Source organism: Canis lupus, chromosome 14, assembly GCF_003254725.2.
Source record: "Canis lupus dingo isolate Sandy chromosome 14, ASM325472v2, whole genome shotgun sequence".
Classification (NCBI taxonomy): domain Eukaryota; kingdom Metazoa; phylum Chordata; class Mammalia; order Carnivora; family Canidae; genus Canis; species Canis lupus.
This window is the reverse complement of record NC_064256.1, coordinates 5,410,774-5,429,021: the sequence shown is the minus strand read 5'-3', so window position 1 is coordinate 5,429,021 and position 18,248 is coordinate 5,410,774. Positions and strand designations below refer to the sequence as shown.

General features: G+C 36.0%; 1 protein-coding gene across 13 annotated transcripts in view; it reads left to right on the top strand.

Annotated features, from left to right (window-relative positions):
- Positions 1–18,248, top strand: part of MKLN1 (muskelin 1) — a 326,298-nt gene that overhangs the window by 259,873 nt on the left and 48,177 nt on the right. For all 13 annotated transcript variants that reach the window (XM_025471680.3, XM_025471681.3, XM_035698604.2 and 10 more), the window contains 3 exons: positions 2,710–2,822; positions 12,342–12,554; positions 17,228–17,449. In XM_025471680.3, coding sequence (XP_025327465.1) covers positions 2,710–2,822; positions 12,342–12,554; positions 17,228–17,449 — 548 coding nt within the window. The remainder of the gene's footprint in view (positions 1–2,709; positions 2,823–12,341; positions 12,555–17,227; positions 17,450–18,248) is intronic.

Here is an 18,248-nt window from a genome sequence, read left to right as displayed (position 1 = left end):
AGGCTGTTGTGGAAATGTGGGTTTTCTTTGCTGTGAGAATTTATGCGTACAAAGAGACCTGCTTTTCAGAAAGAACATTGAGAACCCAGAGCCCAAGAGGAAGGGTTATTAAAGTTAATGAACCAGGGTAACCTTATCCAGAGGGTACCCAGAAACACTATAAAACAAAAGGTCAATTGCTATTGCTATTTTAGTTATATTACCTCTTCCTCTCCTGGCTTCAGAATTTAACAGGGTTAATTGTCTTTACAGTTGAGGCCTTGGCAAATAATTTTTAAGCCAGATGAAAATTCTTTAATTTTTTTTCCCTGTAAAACTTGAAGTATCTGGTATTACTGCATGCCATCTGGGAAACAATGTTACTTAACTAATGATAATGGATTACCTTTGATAGTTTTTTAACAGTTTAAAATAATTGCTGTTATTTCACATTTGTGCAGAGCCAGAAATGTTCTAGGTACTGAGTTAGACATGGCATTGGATACAATAATGCTGTTTTTATTGCATCTGTGGCACTTAGTAACTACAGAGTATATTTTATTTTTGTAAGTTTAAAGGTAAAAATGCTGTTTGTGCTTCATAGCCTTCAGAATGTTTTCATGTAACTTCTATCTGGAGAACTACACCAAAATACTAAGAGTTTTGTAAGTGAGAAAACTAAGACCCAGGAAGGTTATGTGGCCTGTATTTATTTGATTTGATTACCCAGTTAGCACTAGAACTCCATCCTATTCCAATTATATGCTCTTACCCAGAAGAATTGTTTTGATTTCTGTAGCTTCTGAGGCATAGAATGGGACATTTCACTTAGAGTTTAAAATTATATGAAAATGGGCAGCCCGGTTGGCTCAGTGATTTAGCACCACCTTCAGCCCAGGGCATGATCCTGGAGACCTGGGATTGAGTCCCACATCGGGCTCCCTGCGTGGAGCCTGCTTCTCCTTCTGCCTGTGTCTCTGCCTCTCTCTTTCTCTGTGTCTCTCATGAATAAATAAAATCTTTAAAATAAATAAATAAATATAAAATTATATGAAAATACGACAAAAATCTCTTAGAAGACTGTCCAACTCTATGAATGGCAAGGATTTTCTTCATGGTGTTACAGTATTTCTGAGTACACTTTGAATTGTAACTCTTCGTGGTGGGATCTAACTTAGATGACAGCCTCAACATATATAGGCCTAGGTCATGCTAGTTAGGGAGTAGATAGCTTTATAATGTTCCTGTACGTCTTAATTTTTTAAGAAAGGGCACCTGGCTGGTTCAGTCAGTAGACCATGTGACTCTTGAGCTCAAAGTCATGATTTCAAGTCCCTCATTGGGTGTAGAGTTTATTTAAAAAAAAAAAAAAAGAAAAGAAAGAGGGGTGCCTGGGTGGTTCAGTTGGTTAAGCATCTGACTTCGGCTATTTCATGAATCTCAGGGTCCTGGGATTGAGCCCCATGTCTGGATCCTGGCTCAGTGGAGAGACTGCTTCTCCCTCTGCCCCTCCTCCCACTCGTTCTCTCTCTCTCTCTCTCTCTCTCTCTCAAATAAAATCCTTAAAAATAAAAAAAAGAAAGAAAAAATGTCATAACTTTAAAAAAATAATTGGTAGACTTGTGTAACCAGTAGACATAAGACATTTAAAAGGGAGAAGAGGGGATCCCTGGGTGGCGCAGCAGTTTAGTGCCTGCCTTTGGCCCAGGGGGTGATCCTGGAGACCCGGGATCGAATCCCACGTCGGGCTTCCGGTGCATGGGGCCTGCTTATCCCTCTGCGTGTGTCTCTGCCTCTCTCTCTCTCTCTCTCTCTCTCTCTCTGTGTGACTATCATAAATAAATAAAAATTTAAAAGAATAAAAAATAAAAGGGAGAAGATAATTGGAAGAAAGGAAAGGCATTGTTAATAAAGAAGGAGGTGGATGATACACAGTGTTATGTATAAAGATTTTCACTGTTCACAGGGCAGGAAATCCGTTTTGTTGCAGTGAGACAGTCCATGGATATCAGAGACATTTCAGAATTAGAAGAAACCAAATTTCTAAAATACCTAGAATGACTTAAAGGTTGATTTCTGAGGAGTTAAACCTACCATAACATGTTTGGAAAAGATTTCCCCAGTTTCCATGGGAATGCCAAAGCTGTACATCACCTTATTCTTAAGGTGTCTAACTTTAACTCATAGCTAGTTTTAACCATTGTTTTTGATACTGTAATAGAGGGAAAACGGTTTTAATGTGAAGTTTTTTTCAGAAATAGCTAGGTATATTTATGTTCTATTTTAGACCATCTATTCCTTTGGGATTTTTTTTTTTTTTTTTAACAGTCTGAAGCTGCATTGCTAAGAAACTGCTAAATGTAAACCTTTCATGGCCTAACACAGACTCCTAAACTGGCAGCACATCAGATTCACTCTGGATACTTGAGAAAATACATACTCTCTTTACCTACCAAAGACCAATGAAAGAATGTTGGGCAGTATCTCTTAGTTATTTGTATAAGTCTCTCAAAGTAGTGGTCCTGCAGCAGCCTTTCCATATACCTTGTGTAGGAGATAACTTGTCTAGTATATATTTTTGAAATGTTAACTCATTTACAAATTTCACTTTTAAGTTTATTTAGATGTGCCTTCTTAAGTGCTCTTAGAAACAATGGCTAGGTCTGTGTGCGTATACTTAAATTTTATCCTTAAGGGTTTTTTTTATACATATTTTTCTAATTTTCATAGAGACCGTTTATTTGTTTGGTGGCTGGGATGGAACACAAGATCTTGCTGACTTCTGGGCATACAGTGTGAAGGAGAACCAGTGGACATGTATCTCTAGAGACACTGAAAAAGAGGCAAGTTCTCAGACTTTTCATCCATCTGAACTATGATAGGGGTGTGGGTGTATACTTCTTTTTCTAGATGATTTGTATTCTTTTCTATATCCATAATAGTAGCAGAAGAATTTGTGGTAAATAAGTTTCGTTTAAGTATTCTTGCATTCTAGCTTCTATACCTGGTTCTTCAACTACTGGTACCTGAACAAATCTAGTTCATAGAGATAAGTAGAAATGGGTATCGAATATAATAGTTTTTAACCACTTCAGTCTGGAAATATAATTTTGTAATGATCTTTTTTCTCATGTCCTTGTCACTTCTCCTCTTATTTCAAGCATTCAAGTTATTTTGATTTTCTTTGGAAAAATAGACTTTTATTTTTTTTTTAAAGATTGATTGATTGATTGATTGATTGATTGATTTATGATAGAGAGAGAGAGAGAGGCAGAGAGGCAGAGACACAGGAGGAGGGAGAAGCAGGCTGCATGCCGGGAGCCCAACGTGGGACTCGATCCCAGGACTCCAGGATCGCGCCCTGGGCCAAAGTCAGGCGCCAAACCGCTGAGCCACCCAGGGATCCCCAAAATAGACTTTTAATGTCCTTACCTTTTCACTATTTTAATCCCTTACTGCTTCACTATATATCAGTTTTCACAAATGATATGTATTTTATTTTTGACTAAGATTGTATTCACATGTGTGTCTATCAGTATACATACCACATTTCCTTAGTGAATAAGATGGCTTAGATTTATGGCTCTGAATTATACACTAGTATAATTATAGCATAATTATACACTAGTATAAAGGAAATGTTAATTCATTTATTTTCACAAATCTTCATAGAATTTTTAATTGTATCCTCCACCTAAGCTGTTTCAGATTACAAGGTGAAATATAAACTTTTACAAAATGATAGGAGCTGAAAATGAAAAGTAGGGGAAAGATTTAATTCAAAACCCATTGCTTTTAATCTAGGATGCCCATTTCAGAAAGATCAGTGCTGTCTTTATTTCTAGGTAATTGGATTCTGCTTAGTCAGCATGTTTCAGTGATTAATTTGGGTAGATTTAATTTTTTTCAAAGATAACTTAAAATTTTGATTTCTATTTGTTATCCCTGTGAAAATATGTAAAAATGGCTTTTGTCTTTCAGTATTAAAGTACCATTTTCTAAAGTGATTTTTCTATCTTCAACAAAAATAGAGATCTAAAAAGTTTCCTAACATTTCTTTTAAACTATTTTAAATTTAAGTTGATTACATCTGTAATTATTCGTGCAGTAAGTGTGGGATTCATCCTGAAATTTTCCTTCTTCATTGAATATGTCTAATTAGTGCATTAGTTTTCAACTTCATGAAGTTTTAACTTCTTCAAGTTCTAGCACCAGTACTGCATTTCAGATGTCTTTTTCACCCCTTTCGGCACTAATTCGAACATTATGGTTTCTTTCTTAAACTTTTGCCTCCACTGTTAATCTGCAGTCTATTTTCCATTCATTAAAAAACATATTGGCCATGTGACACCTGCTTAAACCCTATGGTAAGCTTCAGTTCCGGTTTCATTTATCTCTTATATTCTATCTCTTCCAAGCACTTACAAAACCTCAGTGGCATATTATAGGCTACAGATTGACTGCGTCATTCTTTTGGTTTTGGTTGAACTTGCTCATGTGTCCCAGAGTCAGCTGGCTGTCAGCTAATCTAGAGTAACTTCAAGTGGGGACTACTTGGCTCTGTTTTACATAGCTGCGCACCTTTCTGTTGGCTAGCTGGGGCTTGTTCTCATGTCAGGAGCAAGGGCTGCAGGAGAAAGAAGTAGATATGAGCACTCCACTAAATTGACCAAAGGAAGTCATGTATGTGGCCAAGGCTGGAGTCACTATATAGTAAGGGGCACTGTCAAAGGGCATAGATACAGAGATGTGTGAATAACAGCAACAGTAATCATAATGATAAGAGAAGTTATCAACTCTAGTTCCTTTGGCTTAGGTTATAAATTTCATATTTTTCAACATGATTTGGTTCCCCCTTACGTTTCTTACCTCATCTCCTGACTTTAAGTGCCAGCCACATCTTTAGTTGCTGGAATTATTCAGTTTTCTCACCTGTGTCCCTTGGCAATAATGTTTTTTGTTTGAAATTAATAGAGGGCACCTTCTCCCGTGCACCTTGCTCTTACTTAGTAAACACTACTTATTCTTAAAACTCAATTCAGACTTTTTTGGTGAAGCTTTTCTTTTTTTTTTTTTTTTTTAATTTTTATTTATTTATGATAGTCACAGAAAGAGAGAGAGAGAGAGAGAGAGAGAGGCAGAGACATAGGCAGAGGGAGAAGCAGGCTCCATGCACCGGGAGCCCGACGTGGGATTCGATCCCGGGTCTCCAGGATCCAGCCCTGGGCCAAAGGCAGGCACCAAACTGCTGCGCCACCCAGGGATCCCTGGTGAAGTTTTTCTTGACTTTTCTACTCAGAATTAGAAGCTTCCTTTTGTGCGCCCACTTATATTCCTCAAATGGGTAACTTAAATGATTAGTTTACATTTGTTTCCCTACCTAGACTCTGAATTCCTTAAAGCATGAGGCATATGTTTATTCTTTAGTGAGCAAATAGGTGAGATAAATTAAATGAAAAGTTAATGCTGGAGGAAGGCATGGGAAGATAAATACATAATCAGGAGAGTGGCTGTTTTGGCAAGAGGGGGGTGATTTCCAGGAGAACTCAAAGGTCATATTAATGTTTGGAATGCAATTAATATTTAAAATTAATATTGGAAAAATATAGAAATTATTTTGATGAGAAGACTTTGTACCTGTAATTTTGAAGTCAGTAGTGACTCAATACTGGAGTTCAGATTTATTATAGTTTATTTTTCTTTATTGATTTTTTTTTTTAATTTTTATTTATTTACGATAGTCACAGAGAGAGAGAGAGAGAGAGAGAGAGGCAGAGACACAGGCAGAGGGAGAAGCAGGCTCCATGCACCGGGAGCCCGACGTGGGATTCGATCCCAGGTCTCCAGGATCGCGCCCTGGGCCAAAGGCAGGCGCCAAACCGCTGCGCCACCCAGGGATCCCTATTATAGTTTATTATTACTTTCCTTATATAGATCCTAAATACCTTGTGTTGATCTTTCTATGAATAAATAGTGGTAGTATATGGCTCTAGCATAAATGTTCATTCCTTCCAAAATTGAATAGTTAGTATTTCATATATCTTATTTTATTTTCTATGCCAGTGAGTACAAATTATTGTTTGATGACACCCCAGAGCATGTGTTTTAAAAGTATGATATACAATTAAGAAGCAGTACTAATTTGGTTCACTTTAATTTACTTAAATATGTATCTAGTAACACATTTAGGAGATTGAGAGTTAATAAAAGACCCAGCTCATAAAGAGAATAATTATTTTATTTTATTGTTTTATTTTAAGATTTTATTTACTTATTCATCAGAGACACAGAGAGAGAGAGAGAGAGAGGCAGAGACACAGGCAGAGGGAGAATCAGGCTCCATGAGGAGAGCCCGACATGGGACTCGATCCCGGGTCTCCAGGATCACACCCTGGGGTGATGGCGGTGCTAAACCGCTGAGCCACCTGGGCTGCCCGAGAATAATTATTTTAAATGTTCATATAGATATGCAGTAAATTTTTTATTTTATTTTATTTTTTAGATTTTATTTATTCATGAGAAACACAGAGAGGAGAGAGAGAGAAGTAGAGACACAGGCAGAGGGAGAAGCAGACTCCATGCAGGGAGCCTGATGTGGGACTTGATTTGGGTCTCCAGGATTACGTGCTGGGCCGAAGGCAGGCGCTAAACCACTGAGCCACCTCGGCTGCCCAGATAGGCAGTAAATTTTTATAAAGGTTTGAAAAAATAATATTTTTCTTTACTTTTGCATTTTTATGAGTTTCTTTAATGTCAAGCTTTGTGGAAGACAGCTAGATTCTCATATCTGCTTCTGTGTTTAATCTCTTGAGACTTGTTTTCTGTGAAATATAGGAAGAAAATTGGACCTCACATAGATGTTTTTGGAAAGGAGAGTAGTATTTTAATAGCTTTTTCTGATATTTGCACGTGGTCTATTTTGATCTCATATCCCAAATTGACAAGTAGTTCTTTCTTAAAGGTGATTGCATTATAGACTCTGAAACCATATCAGCTAATGTTTTGCATTCTGTTACATTCAAATCGATTGTTATATCTTGCTTTTTGAATCGATCTTTTATCCATGCATGTTTTGTTTTTTTTTTACCGATGCATTGGTCACTTGAAAACTACTGGTTTCCTGAGTTCTGCATATCTTCCTAATGTTGAAATTTTATTATACAGTATCCAAAAAAACCCCTCCATATTTGTTAATATTACTATCACTATCATTAGAAAAATCTTCTAAGTATCGGGAAGGTGTCAAGATTAGAGTGGCAGGTAGAAGTTTTAAAATTCTAATTTTTGCTTAACAACAAAATTTAAAGTTAAAAATTTGCTTTTATCATTGGGAACAAATGTCAGTTGTTTTCCTTCAAAATGACATACTGACTTCATTCATTTTTCAGAAGATATCTGTCATAACCATGATGTCTGAGTCACTTTACTTGGATTGTTAGTTTTCTTTCATGTAATATAGTTCCATGGAAAAAAGCAGCTAGGTCAGCTTGTAACTCAATCACATAGATGCATTTCCATGAAATAACCGCCATACGTCAAGTGGCACTGTTTTGTATAAAGTTTTCTAAATCTCTTTAATTTTTGGCTAAATAGAAGGCAGTTGATCATATCTGCTTCTGTATCCAGTCTCTTATTATATCAGAAGTCGTGTAGCCTCTGGAAAACTTCATGTAGACTTGTAAGAGAATAAGAATAAAAAGGGCTCCTGGGTGGCTCAGTGATTGAGTGTCTGCCTTTGGCTCAGGTCATGATCCCAGGGTCCTAGGATGGAGTCCTGTGTCAGGCTCCCCACAGGAGGCCTTCTTCTCCCTCTGTCTGTGTCTCTGCCTCTCTCAGTGTCTCTCATGAATAAATAAAATCTTAAAAAAGAATAAAAAGACAAATTCTTATCTAAGTGGTGTTATAAAACAAACTGACTTGGTAGGCTCCCTTGAAGTATCTTGGAGACCCCAGACTGCCCTGAGCACTGCTGCATTATTTTAAACCACAAGCCCTTTTCAGATATACTTATCCATCTAATACTTCCGTAATGTCCCTTATAGGTGTCCCACTGTTATCCCCAACCTCCATCCCTGACCAGTTCATGCTCATGCATTGCATTTCATGTGTCTTTAGTCTCCTTTAGTCTGGAATGATTCCTCAACCTTTCCTTATCTTTCTTGATCTTGACATTTTTTAAGAACATGTGAGTAGTCATTTTGTAGACTATCACTCAGTTGTGTTTGTTTCTTGTTTTCTTTGGATTGGATTTAGGTTGAGCCTTTTTAGCAGGAATACCATGTTGATGACATTGAGTCTTCCTTAGAATATCCAATCAGGAGGCACATTGTATCAGTTTGTCTTGGTTAAGGAAGGTGCTTTCCAGATTTTTTCCCTCTATAACTAATATGTAATTTGTGGGGAGACATTTTGAGATTATGAAAATACTCTATTACTCATTAGACTTTCATCCTTTAGCATCCATTGATGAAACTATTAAAGCTTTTCCCAAAGTGATTGCACCATTTTTTATTACTGCCAGAAATGTATGAGAGTTTTGGTTACTCCCTATCTTATTTCCTTACTGAATTGCTTTGGCACCTTTGTCAAAAATCAACTGATCATATATGTCTCTTTTTGGATACTCTATCCTACTCCATTATCTTTTGGTCTGTTCATATACCAATATGACATTCTTTGAGGTCAGATAATGTAAGACCTCTTTATTTTTCTTTTTAAAAATGAATTATTATTAAATTATTACTTCTTTTTAAAAATTGTACATTTTAGAACCATACTATTAATTTCTAAAACTATTTGGATTATGATTGGGAGTGTGATAAATCTGTAAATCAATTCGGAGAGAATTGATGTCTTACTACTATTATCTTCTAACCCATGAATATAGTTAAATCTCCATTTATTTGTCTTCATTCTTTGTCAGCATTCTTGAAGTTTTTAGGTTGGAGGCCTTGGACATTTTTATTAAATTGATCCTAGTGTATTTTGTTTTTTCATGCTGTTGTAAATAGGACTTAAAAATGGGATGCCTGGGTGGCTCATTTAGGTAAATGTCTCACTCTTGATTTTAGCTCAGGTCATGATTTCAGGCTTGTAAGATCAAGCCCTACATCAGGCTCCTTGCAGGCCATGGAGCCTGCTTAAGATTCTCTCCCTCTGCGCCCCCACTAAAGAAAATCGTCTTGTTTTCTTACTATTAATACAGATAAATAAATTGGGTTCTTAATATTTCCTTTATATCATGTCACTTTTCTAAATTCACTTATTATTTCTAATTGTTTCTTTGTTGATTTCTTAGGTTTTTTTCAACAGTCATGTCATCTGTGAATAGAGAAAATGTTACTTCTTCCTTTCTGTTTTTTTCTCTTGTAACCTTTTATTTTATTTTTTAATGCCTTACTACCCTGACTTGGACTTCTAATACAATATTAATTAGAAGTGAGAGGGGCATATGGGTGGCTCAGTTGGTTAAGCTTCCAACTCTTGATTTTGGCTCAGGTCATGATCCCACGGTTGTGAGATCAAGTCCCAAATTGGGCTCCATGCTCAGTGGGGAGTTTAAGATTCTGTCTCCCTCTGCTCCTCCTCCAACTTGTGCTTGCACATGTACTCCCTGTCTCTCTCAAATAAATAAATCTTTTTAAAAAAGAAAAAGAAGGCCACCTGGGTGGCTCAGTCAGTTAAGCGTCTGCCTTTGGCTCAGGTCATGATTCCAGGGTCCTAGGGTAGAGTCCCACATCTGGCTCCCTGCTCAGCAGGAAGTATGCCTCTCCCTTTCCCTCTGCCCCTCCTCCCTATCTGTGCTCGCTCTCTCTCACTCTCTATCTCTCTCAAATAAATAAATAAAATCTTAAGAAAAAAAAGAAGTGGGAATAGACCTCCTTATCTTGTTTCAGATACTAGCAGGAAAACATTGGATATTTCACCATTAAGTGAAAAATTAGATTTAGGATTTTTATACACACTTAACTAGATTGAGGACGCTCCTTTCTATTCTTAGTTTGCTGTGAGTTTCCTCATGACCGTGTATTGAATTTTATCAAATACTTTTTCTGTATAAGTAAGATAATACTTTTTCCTTTAATTCTTTTAATGTTCATTACCTTTGATCAGTTTTCTTTTTTTTTAATTTTATTTATTTATGATAGTCACACAGGGAGAGAGAGAGAGAGGCAGAGACACAGGCAGAGGGAGAAGCAGACTCCATGCACCGGGAGCCTGACGTGGGATTCGATCCCGGGTCTCCAGGATCGCGCCCTGGGCCAAAGGCAGGCGCCAAACCGCTGCGCCACCCAGGGATCCCTTTGATCAGTTTTCTAATGTAAAATTAACTTTGCATTCCTGAGATAAACCCCCTTTAGGGGTTTATCTATTAACTAAAATAAGTTAGGAGTAATGTTTCTTCTTCAAGTGTTTGATAAAATTTACCAGTGTAGACATCAAGGACTGGCATTTTCTTTGTGGAAAGATTTTAAATTATGAATTCAATTTTTCAGTAGATATAGTGACTTCAGATTTTCTTTCTCATGTTAATTTTAGTACGTTTATAATTTTTCGAGGAATATGTCCATTTTATTTACATTGTCAGATTTTACCTTTGTTTTCCATAGTAGTCCCTTTTTTTCTTTTTAACTTGTAGTGAGCCTATAAGTGATATTCCTACTTTCATTTCTCATATTTAGCAATTCATATTTTCCTTTTTAAAAAATAAGTCTTGCTAGTGGTATATAATTCTATTAATATTTCAGGAAACCAGCTTTGTTAGTATCTCTATTTTTTTATCTGTTTTCTTTTGATTCCTATTCTTTTCTTTCCTTTTTTCTGCTTACTTAAGGTATAATTTGCTCATCATTTTAATAACCCATATTATTAAAGGTTGAAGCAAGAAGTTCTGAAGGAAGAAGCTGAAGCAAGAAGTTCTGTTACCTCCCCTATTAAAATTTCAAATTCCACATTCTAGGATATATGGTACAGATTTATAATATATTATCCTATCTTTGTTTTTGAGGTTAATTGTGGAGAAAATTCTTTCAAAAATATTTCCATCTTATCTGCTAGAGATTTTCCTTGACAAAAATCTTTGAAAATGGGTTTTAAAGTTGTAAATAGTATGAATACTAAAGTTCAGATACAAATCAATTTAACATCTAGATTGATAGCACTAATGTCAAATTATTCTTCCTAATATTTTTATTCATTTAATCTGCATAACAGTGCTAGAATACTCTTTTTTTAATACTTTTTTAAAAATGTTCTGTCCTGCTCTAGAAACCTGTGATAATTCTTTATTGCCTGCAAGTTTACATCCAATCTCCTCTACCAGTCACTAGGCTCTGTTTCTGCCTTACTCTTCAGCTCTTATTTCTGCAGTAGAAAGTCTTCATCTCAGTCATAGCCACACACATTGGATTAAGTCTATTTTTGCTTTCGGTTCTACTTACACTGGGGTTTAAATTATCTTCCTAATCTTGTTACTGTGGACAGCTTACTTAGACTCTATGAAATGGTAAATTTCCTTATGGAGTTGTTACATGGATTGAATGAAATACACACAGTAATATTATGGGTACAATTTAGGAGATATTTAACAAATATTCTCATTCTTTTCCCCATTTCAACTAATCAGATCATGCCCAATTGAAGTTCTTTTCTTTCCAAGGAACTCTCTTTTTAGTTTATACACTACCATTTTTTTACCTTTCATTCAGTCCACTGATACAAGTGATCTCAAATAATTAATTTTTGTTGATAATATAGTGTTCTTCATACTGTTTTCTCATTGTAATATTTATTCACTCAGGAGTGTCGGTTTTATGTAATGAAAAGGGTGGACGATGAAGTCAAATTGTGCATTTTTATTCTGGTGTTGTCACTACTTTACTAGCTTTTAGGAGGATACCTTTCTTCTTCATGTTATATTTCCTCATCTTCAAAAGGAGATAATTAAACTAGTAGTTTTATTAAAGTTCCAGTTATGAAATGCAGCAATTCTAGATATTCTTGGAATATCTGTTTTGTGCTAGACTCTGATGAGAAATCCTAATAAACATTTTTAAAGATTAATTGTATGTTTAGATTAACATGTACTATTGAATAAAGTTCTGTGCACAAATGACTAAAATACGGTGGGTATATAATAGAAGTCATATAAGTGTTCTAAACAGAGTGCCATCAGATACAGAATAGTTCATCTCGTCTCTCCTGGTAGATTTTAAGCATTTCTGTGGTAAGATTTAATCCTATGTAGGACTTTATTGCAAACCTTTGAATGAAAGTCAACAAAAAAAGAGCATTTCATTTTATTTTCTTGTTATATGTTCTTTGAATATTTATTTTCTTTTTTCTTTCTTTGCTCTCCACAGAATGGTCCTAGTGCCAGATCATGTCATAAAATGTGCATTGACATTCAACGAAGGCAAATCTACACATTGGGGCGATATTTGGATTCCTCTGTGAGGAATAGCAAGTCTCTGAAAAGTGATTTCTATCGTTATGACATTGACACAAACACATGGATGTTACTCAGTGAGGATACTGCTGCTGATGGAGGGCCAAAATTGGTGTTTGATCATCAGGTTTGGTGCACAGATATGTATATAGTGGAATTAATTTGTGCTCAGTAACTCTTGCCCTTAGAGTTTATTTCACATGTTATACTGCGTTGTCTATTGGTGATTCCGTACAAATGCCTATAATAGATTATAAAAATAACTCTTGCTTCAGTAGGCATAAAGTTATCTTTAAAATTTTTATTCTCTTGTTTGGCAGGATAAAATACTAAGATCTCTTGCCCCACAATCTATGAAATGCAAAAGAATACATTAGTAACAATGTTTAAAAACAAGAAAGAATGCCTTTGAGGAACTTAAAAAAATTGGGGAGAATTCCTGTAAGGTAGAAACAAATGTGTTCCATCCAACCAGAAGAAGCCGGAGTCCATAAGATTTTAGCAACTAGAGTCTCAGAGTTTATTTAAAAAAAAGAAAAGGTCTCAAAGTTTATGTAGCTGGGGCAAACATTAGATGATTGGTTGGTGACTGAACAGCACTTACCTTAGATAATTGTCCACAGTCAGGTATTGAGTGTGGATAATGGTGCTGGATGGATAAAGCAATGTGCCCAAGAGGGTAGCTGCTATGGAGCCCTTAACAGCACCATGTCTCATCTCTCTTCATCCAGTCCCTTGAGGCAGGCTGCTGTATGTGAAAGGGTAGATGAATGGGAATTTGCAGCTACAAAGAGGACTGGATTAACTGCCAAAAAAATAAAAAATAAAAAAGCAAAGAAATATTTGAAAATAATACCATGAGACAAACAGGACAAACAAATTAAGAATTAATATTAACAGCTAGTAGTATAGACTGTGAAGAAGCCTTGAAGATAAGTTTAAGTGATCTTTTTAGAGCAATTCAGCAGGCTGTTTTATCCATGAAAAAGAAATATCTAGAAAAATTACAAGATAAAGATTTGATAGCCAAATAAAAATCTCAATAAACTGATTAAAAAGCTCTCACCTCAGGAACGCCTGGATGGCTCAGTGGTTGAGCATCTGCCTTTGGCTCAGGGTGTGATCCCAGAGTCCCGGGATTGAGTCCCATTTTTGGCTCCCTGCATGGAGGCTACTTCTCCCTCTGCCTATATCTCTGCCTCTATGTGTCTCTCATGAATAAATAAATAAAAAATCTTAAAAAAAAAAAAAGCTCTCATCTCTAAAAGTTACTAAATTAGTGAGCTGAAATTATAAGAGAAATGTTAAGGAACAGAGAAAACATCCTGAAGTTCTAAAAACCACCTAATAGGAATTCTAAAAAAAGAGAATGGAAGCAAACTGAAAGCACCATACACGCTCAGGGTTAAAAAGGAAGAAAGGTCCCGGAACTGAAGAAAGACAGTTTTTAGAATTAAAGGAACACAAGAAGCAGATTAGGATGAATGAAAAGGAATATCCCTACCTAGGTACTTTCTTCATGAAATTTTAGAGTCATGGAATAAGAGAAAATCCTAAAAGCCACAGAGGATACTGGTTATCTTTCTAAGTAAGCAAGGACCAGATTAACATGAGACATTTTTGAGGTTGGTAGGTTGAGTACTGTTTAGAAAGCTTCTGGATTTCTGAGAAGAAAAATTGTTTTGAACCCAGCCTAATCCTAGCCAGTCTTGTGTTCATGTGGCAGAGTAAAATAAAGACTTTGGGACTTTAAAACATTGTGGGGAATAAGTGGCTATCCACAATTTGTTTGATTTTAGGAATTAAATATCTAACCTGATAGAGTAGATGAGTGACTGGTCTTCCAAGTTTTGACTTAAGCAATCTCTTGAAGTTTTCAAGAGAAAAGATATTAATATTATCACCCAGACTTTAATAGGTTATTAGCTTCTCAGAAATTTTTTCAGAGATTGAAAACAAAAAGGAAATCATAAACTATTGAACAACATAGTTTTCTAGAGTGATTAACACTTCTTCTTTGATAATTGACCCCAGTTGAAACTGCCTATCTTACCCAGGGAAGAACCAACCTGAAGGAATAAAATTAATTATATCTGTTTTGTGTTCTGTTTATTTTAATTATATCTGTTTTGTGTCCTGTGTATTCTAAGATATGGGAAAGAATCAGAGAAACTACTATAGTTTCTCACTCTTTTTTTTTAGTTGGTTTGCTCTGGTATGCTAGAAAGAGCTACCAAGATAAAGATGTTTATGCTTCATAACTAATAACAGATGAGAAAAGCCATATCAAAATTAAGCTTAAGTATCCCTGGAAGGAAATAGAAACTACTTTTGTAATCATATGAAGTAGAACCATAGGAGCTGGATAACAGAGATTGGCCAAAATTAGTATCAGCCTGTAAATTTGTAAAAATTTAAATGGCTCCCATAATGTGGGCCCCTTATGATTTTCAACACGATCCTGAGGTGTTTGGAGAGATCTGAGCCTTTAGTCCTTAGGACAGGGTAATGCAACTCAGGTTCAGTGAAACCTCAGGCAGTGATGTAGTAGATGAATGGGGCCATACTGAGTCATCTTCAGCAATGTATGGATTGCTTTTAATGATATAATCATTTAAGATTAAAGAGTGGGAATACTTTGAACTATATTCACCAAGATTTCACCCTTAAAGAATAGTAGATTTTCATCTTAATTTATGGAAGGTTGTCAGAAACCTAGGAAATGGCAAGTGACTGGATCTTTTTTAGTGGCTAGAGAAAAATTAGGAGGTGCTAGAATATTTTCTTTTTAACATTAATTTAAAAAAAACAAAATTTAGGGATACCTGGGTGGCTCAGTGGTTGAGTGTCTGCCTTCAGCTCAGGGTGTGATCCCAGGGTACTGGGATTGAGTCCCATATTCAGTTCCCCATGGGGGGGCCTGCTTCTCCCTCTGCCTATGTCTCTGCCTCTCTGTGTCTCTTATGAATAAATAAATAAAAATCTTTTAAAAACAATTTTAAAAATAAAAGGAATTTACAATTATGAAAATAGCTTTTTCCTGAAAACAATACAAAAATAGATAAATAGCACAATTTGATGGGAGGAGAAAATTGAACATATAATGGCTAGTATTTGTACCTTAGCCAAAAAATAGATATTTTGTATATGCAATTTATTCTTTAAATACCAAAATGCCATTTGTGTTCAACATCTAATTCCCAACTAGGACTTAGACATTCTTTGAAATAGAATTTGATTAGAACTTATTGTCTTGTGACAAATGGCTTTTTTCTGAGAGATTTTTTTAAATATTTTATTTATTTATTCATGAGAGAGACAGAGAGAGAGTCAGAGACATAGGCAGAGGGAGAAGCAGGCTTCTTGCAGGGAGCCCGAAGTGGGACTCGATCCCGGGACTCTGGGTTCACACCCTGAGCCAAAGGCAGACGCCCAACTGCTGAGCCACTCAGGCATCCCTCTGAGAGATATTTTTATGAAAAGCCATGATCTCTTTGAGTATAAAGAATGAAAGAGGGACAGCCTGGGTGGCTCAGTGGTTTAGTGCAGCCTTCAGCCCAGGGCCTGATCCTGGAGACCTGAGATCAAGTCCCACATCAAGCTCCCTGCATGGAGCCTGCTTCTCCCTCTGCCTGTGTTTCTGCCTCTCTCTCTCTCTCTCTCTCTGTGTCTCTCATGAATAAATAAAATCTTAAAAAAAAAAAAAAAGAATGAAAGAATCAGTTTTGACTTTTGAACATAAATTATGTAGTATACCTCAAGAAAACTAATTTTATAGTAATGTGTAAAAGGAGGCAGATTCATCACTAGAGAAGTCAGTCTGGAGACTGCTCCAAACGTCTGTTTGTTTTACTATATTGTAACAACATGTTTTGAAGAGCTTTGCAAAATAAATGCAGAAATAAAAATTTAGTTGTATCACTCTTACTGATGTAGCTACCCTCTGATGAAACGGTTCATGATTAAGAGGATGGGATGCTTGCCTAGAATACAAAGAGTTTTTATAAGGAGGATGAAAGGAAGGGGAACTGAGTGGGAAAAAATTAGAGAGGGAGACAAACCATGAGAGACTCCTAATTCTGGGAAATGAACAAAGAGTTGCGGAAGGGAAGGTGGGTGGTGGGTTGGGGTAACTGGGTGACAGGCACTGAGGGATCCCTTGATGGGATGAGCACTGGGTGTTATACTATATATTGGCAAATCGAACCTTCAATAAAAACAAACAAAACAAGGAGAATAAAAGGGTGTGATCACTATTTACCCATGAAGTATGATTAGCATTTACTCTTCGGTATAAATCAGCACCTCATGTATTACTGATTGATTTGGTAAAAATTATATAGTTTCAAGAAAGTAATATATTTTGCTCTCATCAGGAAAAATAGAAACCCAAAAAAGTATTTAGAAATGCATCCTGAGGTGTCCCTGGGTGGCTCAGTCAATTGGACATCTGCCTTAAGCTTGGGTTGTGATCCCCAGACGGGCTTCCTGCTGAGCAAGGAGTCTGCTTCTCCCTCTGCCTTCACCCTGGCTGTGCACGCTCTTTCTCTCTTTCTCTCAAATAAATAAAATCTTTAAAAGAAAGAAAGAGAGAGAGAGAGGAAGGGAGGAAGGGGGATCCGGAATCTGCCAGGCAGTGAGCGTTACTGCAGTAAGTGCACATGATAATCTGGGGTGATATTTAGTGTTACTAAGACACAGTTGAGTTTTTTGAGAATCTAAAACTGCACACTGGTTTCATTTTAGTATGTATGACAGGAATAATCTGTAACTATTCAATCTGTTGCCTTGTTCTGATAGATGTGTATGGACTCAGAAAAGCATATGATCTACACCTTTGGTGGTAGAATTTTGACATGTAATGGGAGCGTAGACGACAGCAGAGCCAGTGAACCACAGTTCAGTGGGTTGTTTGCTTTCAACTGTCAATGTCAAACTTGGAAACTTCTTCGAGAGGACTCCTGTAATGCTGGGCCTGAGGACATCCAGTCTCGGATAGGACACTGCATGCTATTCCACTCAGTAAGAATATTCTATATATTGTATTGTTATTTTGTCATTATATCTCCATAGAAAAAGAAATAGATCTAAATCTTCAGAAAGAGATCAGCACTTTTCGTTAAAAATAAATCACTAGTGTTAACAATGATAGACAAAAATAAAACTTCCTCAGCAGTGAACTGGTTGTTAATTATAAGACTCTTCCCATTAACAGTAATTCCTAAATAGTTATTACTTGAATACTAATCTAGAACTTACAGATAACTACTGCTGATACAAATACTGTAGCTATTTCTCTTTCTTATACCTTTCTATTTACTGATTTCTCTTAGTAACTTAAAGATCAATTATTTTGTTTTATTTTCCTCTCTGCCACTCTCCATTAAATATGAAGAATTAAGAACTGACTTTATAGAATTAGAATTTAAATTTATTAGTAAAACCAATATCAGACATTTCTTTAACCTTCTCAGATGTCATAAGGCTAACTTGGGCTTCTTTCTGTTTAACATAACTTTAAAAACATTGTGAAATATTTTAAACATATATCAAAGTAGAGAGAAGAGTGTCCTTACTTACCTGTTTCAACAGTTATCAGTATTCCACTGTTCATTTTTCATATATCTATCCCACTTATATTTCATTTCTTTCTTTAATGTTTCTCTGATTTTCAAATTTATTCTGAAATTTTATTTTGCTAGGCAAGTGTCAGACAATGTGTCATTACACCTGTAAATACTAGGGTGTATCACTAACAGATAAGGATTTTTTATTTGCATAATTATGATACCATTGTCATACTCAACCCAAGTACCAATAA